The following is a 14,029-nucleotide window of genomic DNA, read 5'->3' on the forward strand; positions in this document are numbered from 1 at the left end:
AAATACAAGTAAGGTTACTCGGGTCTTATTGCTGAAAGAATCTTGTATATTTTTTTTGTTGTTGTTTTGTTTTGTAGGGGGATCAAGGACAGAGAGGTCCACTGGGAGAAGCAGGTCCAAAGGGTGAAAGGGTAAGCACAAATTTCAAATCATGTTTGCTTGCAAACATTGACAGTACCAATTACACTGTATATTTACATGCTGTAAGTAAACACACTCATCCATATCTGACGCATGGATTGATGTTTTTTGCATCTGTTATTTCAATGTGTTTATTTTCATTTCTTAATTTTATGATTGTTAGGGTCCTCAAGGAACAAGAGGAATAAATGGTCTCCCTGGGCCTAAAGGAGAGTCTGTATGTATACGTTATTTGTTCATTTGCTTTGGCATTATGCTGGTTTATATAGCAGAGTGCTTTGAGAAATATCTCCAACATTTATTATTTTTTTTTTTCTTTCAAGGGCTTACCAGGAGTTGATGGCCGGGAAGGTATCCCTGGAATGCCTGGAGCAAAGGTAAGGCACAGCTGGCATGCTTTTAATTTATGTAGCTTTGGTAATGCCCTAGATTTATTCACTCATTTGGGGCTTTTCATTGTGCTGCTGCCCATGGCTTTATGCACATTACTAGGGTAATTAAATGAACTTTCCCATCCTCCAGTTCCAAAAGTACTTCATCTCTGTGTTCCAGAATTAAAGTTTTCCTTTATGTTTGACTTGCATAAATTACAAGTTAAGATGTTTTTCAGGGTGAACCAGGAAAACCCGGTGCTCCTGGTGATGCAGGGCCTCAAGGACTGCCAGTAAGTATCTGGTGTTCTTCCTTTGAAAGCTAGGTTCAGTTCAAACCATACAAAGGCCAGATATAGGCTAGTTTGGCACTGATGCTGGAGTGAAAAGTGAAAAACTAACCAAAATGCCAAGGAATAGTAAATCTAGTGCAAGGGGAAATTCTGTTGTATGTATGCAAAATTGCTTTGCACAAAAGTTTGAATCTCATTGTGTTACTCCAGTGAGGAATTCAGTCTGTGGCCAGTGTGCAATTCTCTCGTGGTTTCCCATACCTGAGACCCTGTGGATATTTTGGTGTGACCCCACAGTTAGAACTGGTTGTTAATGACAGGGGAACACAGGTTCCCAGGGTGACCTGGAAGAGCCAACCTGCTGGTCTAGCAAGGCCTAGAAGAACAAACATCTCCTTTTGATATTCTGCTGGCCCAGAACTTCTGGAATGCATCACATGTGTCTTTTTTTTTTTTTTTTTTCTTCTCCTGAAAAACTGTTTTCCATTGTACATCCCTGTAGTGTGGTTATAGGGAATCAGTAATGGGTTTTCAACCATTTTTGAAGGTACTCTTCTTATGGTAACTCATCATGTTTGAAAGCTGTGTCAGTAGTCAAAAGCTAGGTAGAAACTTCTTTGAAACACTAAACTATAGGAGTAATTGCTGTATTAAAACAGAATTTGAAGTAGATTTGTAATACGAAGGGAGATCATAGGCTTGGAAGAAAATCTGGTAAAAGCATACTTGCTATAGGCTTTTGCACACAAGTGAGGAGGGGATGAAATGTATACAAACTTTATCTGTTAAACTCTGCCTCCAGTATTGGGACACTGAGGCAAGGATCTATTTCTAGTCTAAGCCTGAAAAAGGCATGAATCCTTCTATTTCTGCCAATTATAAAGGAGAAATAATACTCTCTATTACTTTATAAGAAGAATTCAAGGTTGGCCTATTGGATAAAAGTGCTTCAATACAAAGTAGAAGGACCTGAAGTACTTTACTGTGAGAAAGAGATAATTTAATGCTGTTTCCAATCCTTTTAACATCAAATAAGCACTGAACATGCTATTTCCTTTAGGGTTTGCCAGGTTCTCCAGGTGTGAAAGGCATTCCTGGTCCAAAGGTAAATCATCTTGAGTATTTGCTTTCTTATAAAACTGTATTTGTGCTTATCAAGTTCTGAAGTATTCAGTGAAATTGTATTAATTTTCCATTGTGATAAGTGACAAGCCTTTGGCTGAAAGAGCCAAATATATTCTTTCTTCAACTGTAGTTGTGTGCTTTTTAGTGATTCTTCTGCTGTACGATCTGTCTGTGGTGATTCTAGGTGCTAAACAGTACCTAAAAAGACCATTTCCTTTTGAATCTATGGAAGTGATTGCTACAGAATGCATGTGACACGGGTACCTCAAAACAGTTTGAAATGAGGAATCTCTTAAGAATATTCACATAAGTGAAGTTTATAGAATCATGGAGATTGTTGTCTCTATGCAGCACCATTTCCAATTTTGTTTTAAAAAATCATATGACTGAGACTGTGGAATGTGTCATGCCAAAAATAAATAGTTTTGTTTTTCAATTACTTAAGACTGACCAAGACTAGGACCCAAATTTCAACTGAAATTACATGGGTTGATATTACCCATTTGTGAGTTGAGAGCAGTAACCAAGTCTATTTGGTCAGTACATACACGACAAAGCAACTGAAATCTGACTTTTGAAAAATTATACGTAAGGAACTAGGTAAAAGTTGAACTAAAACCAAAATAAAGGTGAAAGTTAAAAATGAGTAAAGACTGATTTTTAGACCTTCCTGATTTTCTTATTTCTCATTTTATAATGGAACAGTAAACCATTGGCCTGGCTTATATTTTTCATCATTTGTCCAACAGGGTAATAGAGGTCCCCCTGGAGTACCAGGTTTGATGGGAAATTCTGGTAAACCGGTAAGATCATTAATCTTATTCAAAACATAGAAAAGTGAAACGTTTTGCATTGTGTGAGGAATCACTTTTTGAATTTGTTGCATCATTCCTATTCCCAAAACAGGGTGAACAGGGGCCAGAGGGAGAAGCAGGTCCAACAGGACCCCGGGGACCACCAGTAAGTATTGAATACATTTTTAAATGACTGTTTACCACTGCAGTGTCTCAAGTTACTGTTGCTGCAGCTGTCAGGTACAAATACTATTCAGTGCAAATGCTAATTCTTAAGGTTAATACTAAGTCTTTAACTCTACCTGTACCAGGTGGATGTGCATCATCGTTCAGAGAAATCCAGAAACACAAGTCCTGTGACTGTTTTTGACTTTGGTGATAGAATAAATTCTAAACCTTTGTCTACATTCTTCTGGTCTTTGTTTTTAAATAGGTTGAGTAAAAGCCCAAACAGTAGTGTTTTTTTTTTTTTTTTTTTGACAGCATCTATTTCTTGCGCAAGTAACGTGAAGGCAGGGTATGGAGGAAAGGTCCATAGGCCTGTCCTGCCTAGTAAAGAAAATGACTAGAGACTTTTCTTTGGCCCCCTTGGTCAAGTGGCCTGGCATGGTTTGTATTCATACTGCTATAATCTCTTAACACCCAGCCCCTGGTGTCCAAGAGCAGGCTGCACACTCTCAAGTTGCATGTTGGAAATGGTCCCTTTCCTGTGTTCCCAAAACTGTTCCTGGGCATTGCCTAGGACAGTGCCAGGTGACCTGAGCTATACCTGTGCTGACCATTTGTCATGGATGATGGTGTGCTGCTGGGGCCTCTGCCTTGGCCCTTTCTGGTTTGCATCGTGAATGCAGCTGTACTGATGTGAATTACAGCATTTATCTCAACTTAGAAACACTGATGTTTTACTTGCATGGGATAAAGTTACATGAGGTCTATCTAACTTCCCTTTGCTCTTAATCCTTCTGTGGGGGATAAAAGGATCAGTGATTCGAAGAAAACTTTCATATACCAAAATTCAATCTGACTGCATTGACAAAGCTCACGAGGCTCAAGGATCTATAAGCAATTGCTTTTGCAAGCTTCTCTCTTGCCACTGGTACCGTAGGGATACTTTCCTGGAATCTGCTGAGCTTCTGCTATTGTACATAAGTGATTTACCCATGCATTTGTAGGGATATCCTCATATAGGGCTTAGGGATTTATTGATAGGGATATATCTGTAAGGGTATTTCATGGCTCAGGGATGTGTTCTCTAAATTAACTCTTTTGTGTCTAAACAATGCAGCAGCCACCAGCCATGTATCAGCCTTACTTTTCTGCTGTTTTCTTCTGTGGTCTGCATTATTGTGTGCTAGATGCATTAATTCATGAGATCACGTGTGCTGTAGATTAAATCTTTGCATGAGCGCTGTGCCCACAGCTGCCTATAAGTGATACAAAAAGGAGGTTATAGGGGCATATGTTCACTAGGGCAGAATACAGCACCTTCAGCTTCTCATATCCCCAACCTGAAAAAAAATTAATTTTGTTGTTTGTGTTTAGAAGTGTTGGATATATAATAAAGTTTTTTAGCTCTGTTCTTCTGTTGATATTTTGTATACTTGTAACAGGAGTAAGAATTATAACTGAATCAGACCAAAGTAATTGTCCACTCTAATAATGCAAGGTAATCTGCTAAACTATGCTTTTAATCCTCTCAATCTGAGCATGAATTTACAAAATCAGCAGTCCATACAAACAGGAGCTGACACACAAGGTTAATTATTAGTAACCCTGACTAAATACAGTGATTTTTCTGTTTATCACTCCAGAGACCATTACATTTGTACCTGTCATTACAAAATGCACTTATTTAGGAAAAATGAACATAGAACAAAAGCATGGAAAGAAAAACTTGTAGCCTATGCAAAATGGAGAATGAAAATGCATTATTGATAGTAAAGTTATGTGTAAAGCCCTAAGCAGTAATCTACTTCTCATCTCTAGTTCCCTGAAAGTTATAAAGAGTCCTGAATATTAATTATGTTTAGCCTCCTCCTGCTGAAGACTACAAGCAGTGTATGGCTGGAAGGGCAAGCTGTTTTTCTTTGGAAACAGGCAAAACATTACTTCTATGCAGAAAATTGGAACGACGAGGATTTTCTGCTCAGTAAAAACACAAGATTGGATTTTTGAACCTCAGTGAGCTCTGGTCCGAGTTGTGTTTGCATTTATTTTCAGTGCAGAATAAAGTGTATTTTCTCTTCCTTCTGCACTAAGTACTAAGTCTATCTGAGCCTCTGCTTTTAGGACTCTGGCCTTGTATTTCCAGGAAAAAAATAAAATCTGCCAGTTAAATAATTCCACACCCCATCATTTTCAAACTTAGAAAACTAGAAATTCAGGAAATCAGCTTTGGAAAGACTTTATAATTGCACTAAAGAGATTTTTTTGTCAATATGTTGTATTTCTTTCAGGTTTTGAAATTTTCTCACAAACTTTAACATTCACTGATTTCTGATCAATTTTATTGCCAAACACTTTTGAAACCTGAGGATTTTATGGCTGCTGTTTAGGTGTTTTTCTTATCTTTTTTCTTCCTATTTCAGACTTTTTAGCATTCACTTCAGTTCCTTTCTTTCTCCTTTACCCTTTGTACACTTTCACTACTCCTAGTAGAAGACTCTGGCCGAAGTCAAGAGGGGCTGGGCTTCTTCCTCAGAATTGGAAAACATTTTGCAGGAAGAGCTTCAGTCCCTATCTGTATATCCCTATCTACACGGTAGCAACTACATTAGAGATCCACTTTATTTTCTCATGTCACTTACCTGTGTACTTCGCTACTGGGGAAAGGCAGGTGGCTGGTAGTTGAGGGCCAGAGCTCTAGAGGAAAGGACCTGACATGAAGGTCTATGGTGGAATAACAAGGCTGACTGCTAAAGTAAACCACAGACTGGTATCTGTACTAGGGAAAAATACGCCTACGTTTGTGCTATATTAAAAATTTACTTAACGATTCTGATTTAACTACTTGCAAAAGACAACTTATTGAGAGAAAATCTTCATTTCAATCCGTGTGTAGTTTTTTGAGGGGTTACACAATGGAGCACCATTAAACTATAATCAGTGACCCTGTTTGTGGGAGAAATCAAGTTTTCTGTACTATTTACAAAATGCTGTAGCATCCTCTGGCACAAACCACGTAATTTCAGTGTTATTTTCATTATTAAACAACTGTTGGAATGTAATTGAAGTGCATTGTTAATAAACAGCAGGTCAAAATTTTTTGCAAGTCTGTAAGCATTTACAATTTCACAGGGAAGATATTAAATCACTGAAAACAAAATAGCTAGACTTAATAAAAAATAGGCAAACTCATGTTGGGAGATTCTTATCTCACTTTCAAAAATACAGTTTTAGTCTGACATTGCTTTTCCTTAGAAAACCTAATTGGCACATGAAAGGAAAAACTTTTGATTTTGTTCCTTTAGTTTAATATTCATCTGTTCAGCAAAACAGAAAAGCAACTGGAGCGACATAGACATTTTGTCTTTCATTTCTAAATCAAACATATTCCCTCTTCCACTCTAATTGTTCTGTCAGTTAACTTTATGTTTCCTTCACATTACAGTAGCCAATCCAAGTAATTACCAAACTCATTTGTGATTTAAATTGTTCTCAGTCAGTTATCATGGCAGGTGGCCCAAAGGAAGCAAATCTCAAACATCAGTGTGTCATTCCTAATCAGTGGAATTTAGCCATGCTCCCTCAGCTGCTTAGCTACTTTTTTTTTTTTTTTTTTTTTTTTTCATAATGGCTGAGATTTAGTAAGATTTTAATTTCTAATGTTTTATTTGCAGAAAATACTGACATCTCCTTTTCTTCCCCCTCTCCATTTTTCGTCCCTTGTTTTTCTTCAACTATTTAACCTCTAAATTGCTGCTGTTAGGAAAATATGTATCCCATCCTATGGTTTAGAAGTGAAAAGAGAGCTTGGACCATTTAAATATATTTGACTTAAGTTGAGCACAACATTGATGTATATGCAGACCAGCATATGTGTGTTGTTAAAGTATTTAGGATGTGATGCATGTTTTCCTAACATTAGCAATAGAGCTGCATATGTAGCTGCATAAAATTTGGTACCTTAGCTGACTTTGAGAGGCTTTTGAGTATGAGTGACCCTGTACTCAGGTTCAGGCTGGCTGGGCTGACTTATTCTCTGGAGCTGCTTTTATCTCTGTTCATTTTGAAGTGGGAGCTTAGAAAATAGCTTGCATTTGATTCTGAAATGTCAGATAACTTAAATGTTGATGAGAATACTATTTTCATCTTAGATTTTTTTTCAACTAAATCATTTTTTGATTATTAAAAGACATTTTCCTTTGTCTTACCTACCCTGAAATGTATCGTCTTACCTTATCAATTATAAGTAAAATCCATTTTTCTATGACATTCTTTTCAGATGACTCAAACCGAAACAATGGGTCATTTTCCAAGTCGTTTTTGGCATAGTGGTATTGGTACAGTGACAGGATGAAACGTCCTCACCTCTAATGTCCTTATATGATATATGTAGGTATTATTGGACATGTTTTGTATGTATAATTCAGAGGTGTTTCACAAATGGTGGGTCATAATTTACATTTAGGGTATAGCCAGAGGACTTACTAGTTCATAGCAGAGCTGAAAGAACAATGCAGGCTTCCATCCTGTCAGATAAGCTTTGTTTCCAGACCTAAGCCTCTAGGTGTATGTGACCATGCTTCCTGACCTTCCACGGCTCTGCAGTGTGGTTCATACAGGGCAATGCTTCCTCCTCTCAGTTGCACTGCATGGGCTGCCCAAACCTGAGTAGTATCTCCAAGCCTCCCCACTGTCGACCCCTGTCTTTACAAATTGCATGTTCAGATTCCTGTCTGCTACCTTACTTTCTAACCCTCCACCTCCAACAGCAGCTTCCATTGAATTTTGGGCGTTATACCTCTGCTGTCAGCAGGTATCCAAATGCTGGCTTTTCATAAAGACCATATTCTTTTATAGGCAGTAACCTGGGTAAAAAACACCTTTATCATGAAGTTAGTGTACTGATGTGATATTCATTAGAAATTCACACATTTGTGAGATTGAAATTAGCTGGGGATATCCTCATTCTTGTTGCTGTTCCACTAACAGAGGCATCGTTAACAGGATCAGTTGCTCACCAGGAAATCAATAAACTAGCAAAAGGAACTGTTGTGCCTGTGTGCTCTGTGCCTGTGGGAACCCTACAAAAAAATCAAATCCTTCTGAATTTCAGTGGAAATGAAAAACACCCCAGACCACTGAAGGAAGAGCTACCAGAACTTGTAAACTGCGTTGTAATGTACGTGGCATTCAAAGGCTGAATCTAACAGAACTGTGAGAGAGACATTAAATCTGCATTTAAATGTACCGAGGGGTCCAGCAATAGTCCCTTAAATGAAGGGAATGGGGAGAAAGTAGATTCTTCTGATGTGACTCTTGGCATATTTTAAACGTTTACATGAGGACACTTCAAGATGCTTTTTTTTTCTTCATCCTCTGGGAAGGGAACCTAAGGTAAATAGCTGAACATGAAAGTTAACCCTGAGCCCTTTCAGTTAAATCACAGAATCACAGAATTTCTAGGTTGGAAGAGACCTAAAGATCGTAGAGTCCAACCTTGACCTAATGCTAACAGTCTGCACTAAACCATATCCCTAAGTTCTACATCTAAACATCTTTTAAAGACCTCCATGTAGTAACTTGGACGAAGCTTTGCAATCTTAAATTATGCCATGGGCCAGTGGGATCCCTGATCGTTCTTTGGGTTATGGTCTCTTATTCTCTGAAACAACACCTGCAGATCCTGCAGTGATGGCCCTTAATTTGAAGTGATCTGTCCTTACAGCCATAATGCCTATGTTTATAGGAAGCACCATGCTTCTGTGTTGTGGTCTTATATTCTTTTTTATATCACTTTAGAAAAGCATCAGTGTTTGAAAAAAATGCCTACTAGGATTTTTTACATTTAAATAAAATGAAAGACTTTATTGAATTCTTTATGACCAGCAGAAACATTGACGTGCTTAAGACATTAATTATGAGTTTAACTCCACGGAAGGAACATTGCTTTTTTTTTATAGCTGCATAGCATTTGGATGTGAATGGTATGACATATACAAGGAGACAAATTTTTAATACTGATTGTAAATTTAATCCTCCTCTTTCCTGCATCAGAAATGTAGAAGTATTCTGGGTCAGAGATGTAGTACTGAATTATGTGATTAAAATACAGATTTACAAAAAGGCTAGTGCATCTTCTGAGCAGCAAAATAAAGGTGATCTGTGAGGCTTTTAAAATTTATTTTAGGTCTAGAACTTATACAAAGACCTTTAAAAGGATAATGACCTTAACACAATAGGATGTTTTGGAGGGAATGAATGGAAAAGTCTTTCTGTGTTTGGTTCTCTGATCTCTCCAGGATGCCTAACTATTTCTGGAACTGTAGGGCTCAGTCTTTCCAGGCTTGTATGAGAACTCATCACTGCATTTATAACCTGGTGTAAAAGGCATTTAAGTCTGCTCTTTCTTTTTACTGTTCAGTATGTCACAATATTTTCCTTATTACAAAGAAAATACTTATATTTGAACTTATCGATTGTGTACAGTACTAGAATGCTTAGATCTGCTTTTATCCAAAATTTTCTAAGCTACATATAACAGGGTTTTATATTTAACATCTTAATAACTTTGATTCTTGATATTTTATGATCTTAAATGATGCATCATGCTTTTATAGCAAGTAGTACACGTGTTTAGACAACTGAAGTAAGAAAAGTGTCTTGCATGACAGGCTTGTGTTGGGTCAATGTTTGAATTTATCTGTACAGGTGAGAGTACAAAACTTATTAAGCTGTTCTTAATAGTTTGGTTGTAAAAGACAAAACCTTTTTGAGATAGGTATTTTATTTCAAGATTTGCTTAAACTCTTTGAAATTTTGACTCAGTGTCAGGTTTACCCAGAATGTGTTTTCAAATGGCTGCATTAAGAAATGAAGTTATAACACTAATGTGACTGATGATCTGAATGCATTAACATACCTGAAGTGAAGCTAAAAAGACAAAATCCAGTTAAGAGCATATTTATACTTATCAAGGTTGAATGGGGATTTTAAAATGTCTCTCCTCCTGACAAAAGTCTTGACATATATAGACATGTATTTTTACCTAAATGAATTTGTTAAGCATGACTTCTGCATGCATTTTTCAAATTTGTCCATTGCAATGTGGGATATAATGGGCTATTAAATATTTTAAGATGACACTTGAAGGCTAACAGGAAAAAAGTATGCTCATTGCTCTTTTTTTTTTTTTTTTTTTGTCATGAGCTTGTAACTCATGCTTAATTGGGTCAAGTGGGAGTCTGGTTAATGAAACTAGGCATAAGCCTAAATCTAAGGGTTAGCCCATTGGGATTGTTGTAGTGAAATAACTGTATTCCTAACAGGTAACTTTCAGGTGCAGGACATGAAGGAGACTTTATTGTGAATAATCACTCATCAGAATTAAATGGTTGAGTCATTTAATGCTAATTAAATATTGTGTGTCATTGTGACCTAAAAATATTTAAATTTCTTGGCATTCTGGTATCTGTAACTCATGTGATATTTTTACAGTAATAAACAGAAGTCTTGATTAAAGCCAACTGCTAAGTAATATAATTCACTAAACATTAAGGAAATAATCATACTTTATTCCCGGTTCACAAGAAACGTTTCAGGAAGTAACAGTGTTCTTCTATTTCCCATAAGGGCAGCAGAGGGGAGACAGGTCCTGCGGGCCCTCCAGGTTTACCAGGGAAACTGGTAAGCAGTTTATTTCCACATTCAGTGCTTTTGTGTACTTTCAAGAGCTTTGGTATCATCTGGAACTACACTTAGCCATTCATCTATGCAGGGAACTGAAAATAATGTTGAAATGAGAGATTGTTGAATTTCTTTTTCAGCCCTCTGTGACTGTGCTAATATTAGTAAAAGTTGCTTTGAAGTTTCGGGAACTGTGTGACTTTTTCTTCTGCCTAAAAGAAACACCTCTGTGATGTGCAAAGCTGGGTTGCACACCCCTGTGTGGGCTGTGCGTGCATGGGGAACAGGAACAGTGAAAGACTGGCTCTCTGTTAACAGCTACGTGAAACTAATGAATGGAGCAGATTATGAATGCCACCTTTTACTACTGCTCCAGCAGTATTTACACAGCAACAGTCAGAAGCATAGCTGGGGAGGTTTTGGCTGAAAGAGCCTGCTGTTACAGAGGAATGCACAAATCACAGGCTGCAAGATCTGAGGAAGTATTTTAAGGGAACCAGACTGTAGTCGAGGGACTGAAGGGTGGAAAACCCTGTAAGCCATTTCTCTTGTGCTTGTCAGCAATAAAATTATTGTAAGACACTGTTTAAAGGGATGTATTTTGGATCGGCTCTATTTTGATCAGATAATCACCTTTCATCAAGTTGGGACTGCTCTAGAAATGAGATTCTTACCTATCTGCTTGTCAGGGTATGACCTGCAGCTGATCATTCTAAAACTGACTGGGTAAGTTTACATCTTTAACTTATTTTCACAGGGTCCCCAGGGTGATATTGGACTTCCTGGACTGCCAGGTCCTCCAGGCCTACCTGGTGGTAAGGGTGACAGGGTAAGAAATGCACTCGTAAATACAGTCTGCACTTTGACATCAAGAATAAATGCAGCAGTATGAGCATTGCTTGCAGTTTTTACATGAATTGATTTCTTGTGATTTCTTGTTTTGTATGTAGATCTGTTGGCTGCTGTTTGGAGCCCATTAACTACTTGTAGCTCATAAAATATACAGGGAAAGTCACAACATTACTTCAGACTTTTAAATGAGGTTACTGTTGTTAATACAGTTTTTTTTTTTGAGTTTGAATCATTTAGGTACTTATCACATTGAAAATCATTGACCCACCCAGATCTGAAATTGTAAGTCAGGCTCTCTGGTCACTACAGAACTATGTGGAACATCAACCCAGTTCTGCACTAGATAGAGTGTCTTTAACAAACATCTTAGGATCTGCTATGGACATACACTGGTTTATGTAGCTATTGAGAAACCTATGTGTACATGCACACTTGCAGGATAGAAGTACCCCACCTAGGATTTTGTTAGGAGGGAAGAATAGGGCCATAGAGACCTCAGGGATCTGCAGAAGATATCCTGCTTTGCTGAATAGATGTCAGTGAAGACTTCATATACATATTAAAAAAAAAAAATAAAAAAATCCTTATCTTCTTTTGCTCACAGGAGGCTAGGGAGGGTGGAATTCACTCACCAAACTTCAGACACCTTTGTTACAGGAATTGTCAGTTCTGCATTGTGCTTCATCCTTCCTATTTCAAGCATTGCCTTCAGTATGAAATGAATTGCACTTTTGAAGTGTCTGTTGCTTTCCATTCACAATCGAGGAAGCATACGACTGTTAGACATGTGTATTGCTGCTCTAGATGTCTTTTCTTTGAACAGAGGAATCCTGCCCCTGGCACCCTATACACCGTATGGTGGCTGGATAGGGCTCGCAGTTGCATTTGGCAGTTTTTAAAAGCTGCTCTGGTACTCAAAAACATGTTTGTAAGACAGCTTTTGTTGTCCTTGAAGTATTTCTTCGTGTGGATTTTTTTTTAATGCTGAGATCAGAGACATGTTTCTAGTCAAATATAAGCATTGACATAAAGCAGTCTCTTCTTTTTAGATTGGTAACAACTCATAACTTACTCTTCCAGAGGGAGATCGAAAGCACCTAAGGAAGCAAATATGACAGGAACATGGCTAGTATCTGTTACAGTGCTGACAATCTCCCTCCAAAGATGCCTATTTCTCTCAATTTATCATATAAAGCGGCTTGACCTGCAAGAACAGAATGTAGATGGTGTGAACAGCCCCATTCAGATTCTGGCTAGTCAGGAGGTTTCTGTTTGCCTAACGGGCAGATGATGATAGGTTTTTTTTTGTATCCTCGTGTTGGTTAATGCATATAAAGTCCAAAAAACTCTCCCAGCAGTGATTTCATCCTATGATTGCTTTTTAGCTTCCCTCTTCTGACACAAGTATCAACTGAATCCACTCATATCCTGGATTCATTTTTTAATTCAGTCCCACAGAGACTGGAGTGATTTTTCTGGGTCAGGCTTAACATGGCTGCAGCTCTGCTAATGTGTATGGCAAGTCAGAAGCCTGAAGAGCAGTCACATCATGCCACTCTGTCCTTTCTCTACACTGGTTTTCTCACAACCGCATCTGCTTCTGCCTGTTATACTAAATTACACAGCTTCAGGCCAAGACCCAGACCTTGGCACTGGAGCATGATCTGATACAGTTCTTGGGCATGGTTTTGAAGGGATTTTTACAAACAGATAAAGAGTAAGTTAAAAAAATATATATATATGTATATTTATATATTAACATCTTACCCTGTTGTCTCCATTGACATTTTGGAAGACAATGGAAAATGGATTTGGATTGTTTCCATTGTGATTTTTTATGCCTGCTGATACAAATATTACAGATCAAGTTTCACAAAAGCCAACGTTATCAGCAGTTTTGTTGCTCAGAAGAAGAGGAAGTGGAGAAAAACAACACAAAACTCATTGTGTTAGGTTGGAAATCAAAGTCTTCTTGTTTGAGTAATTGGAAAACCTGAAGGCATGATTTTGACAATACTTTAGGGAAAATAGTTTGTGTTATTTGACAAAGCTTGAATGTTAAATAGGTCTGTGATTTCCACTGCTTAGCTTAGTGGGTAATTTAGTATTGGCTCTTCATCCTCATCATAATGAGAACAAATCTGAATTCACAGTTTCTGTGCCTGTGTCTTATAGGAATTAAATAGATCTCTGAAATTAGAGAGAAAATACTGCATCTCTGTTTTAGAAAAAGAAAAAAACTTTTTATGTACAGCTATAGTAATTTAGAATGGGTATGTTTGAATGTGCACTGACTGCAAAGAACATTTAAGGATGATGTGATTGTTTTTCTAACAAAATACAAATACTAGAATTTTCTTAATTGGTGCACTGTTCTACAAGTGAAATACTTCTACAGTAGAAATAAATGACACGCTTGAAATGAATCAGGTCATAAATTTATTCTTCTTATGTTCCTGCCTGTCCAAACAGGTACATTTTAACACTGTTACAGGATTCGAAGATAAAAGATAATAAAAAAAAAAAGGGGGGGGGGTGAGAGGGAGCAGAATAACAGTTTTAAGATACAGGTAAATTCAGCTTTCACTGTGATAAAAATTCTAGA

The 14,029-nt window shown here is 37.5% G+C and overlaps 1 protein-coding gene across 2 annotated transcripts in view; it reads left to right on the forward strand.

Moving 5' to 3' along the window:
• Nucleotides 1-14,029, forward strand: part of COL9A1 (collagen type IX alpha 1 chain) — a 65,171-nt gene that overhangs the window by 39,153 nt on the left and 11,989 nt on the right. For both annotated transcript variants that reach the window (XM_038176103.2, XM_072036308.1), the window contains 9 exons: nt 78-131; nt 305-358; nt 465-518; nt 752-805; nt 1,866-1,910; nt 2,680-2,733; nt 2,837-2,890; nt 10,519-10,572; nt 11,330-11,401. In XM_038176103.2, the coding sequence (XP_038032031.1) occupies nt 78-131; nt 305-358; nt 465-518; nt 752-805; nt 1,866-1,910; nt 2,680-2,733; nt 2,837-2,890; nt 10,519-10,572; nt 11,330-11,401 (495 nt within the window). The remainder of the gene's footprint in view (nt 1-77; nt 132-304; nt 359-464; nt 519-751; nt 806-1,865; nt 1,911-2,679; nt 2,734-2,836; nt 2,891-10,518; nt 10,573-11,329; nt 11,402-14,029) is intronic.

This window comes from Anas platyrhynchos, chromosome 3, assembly GCF_047663525.1.
Source record: "Anas platyrhynchos isolate ZD024472 breed Pekin duck chromosome 3, IASCAAS_PekinDuck_T2T, whole genome shotgun sequence".
Taxonomy (NCBI): Eukaryota; Metazoa; Chordata; class Aves; order Anseriformes; family Anatidae; genus Anas; species Anas platyrhynchos.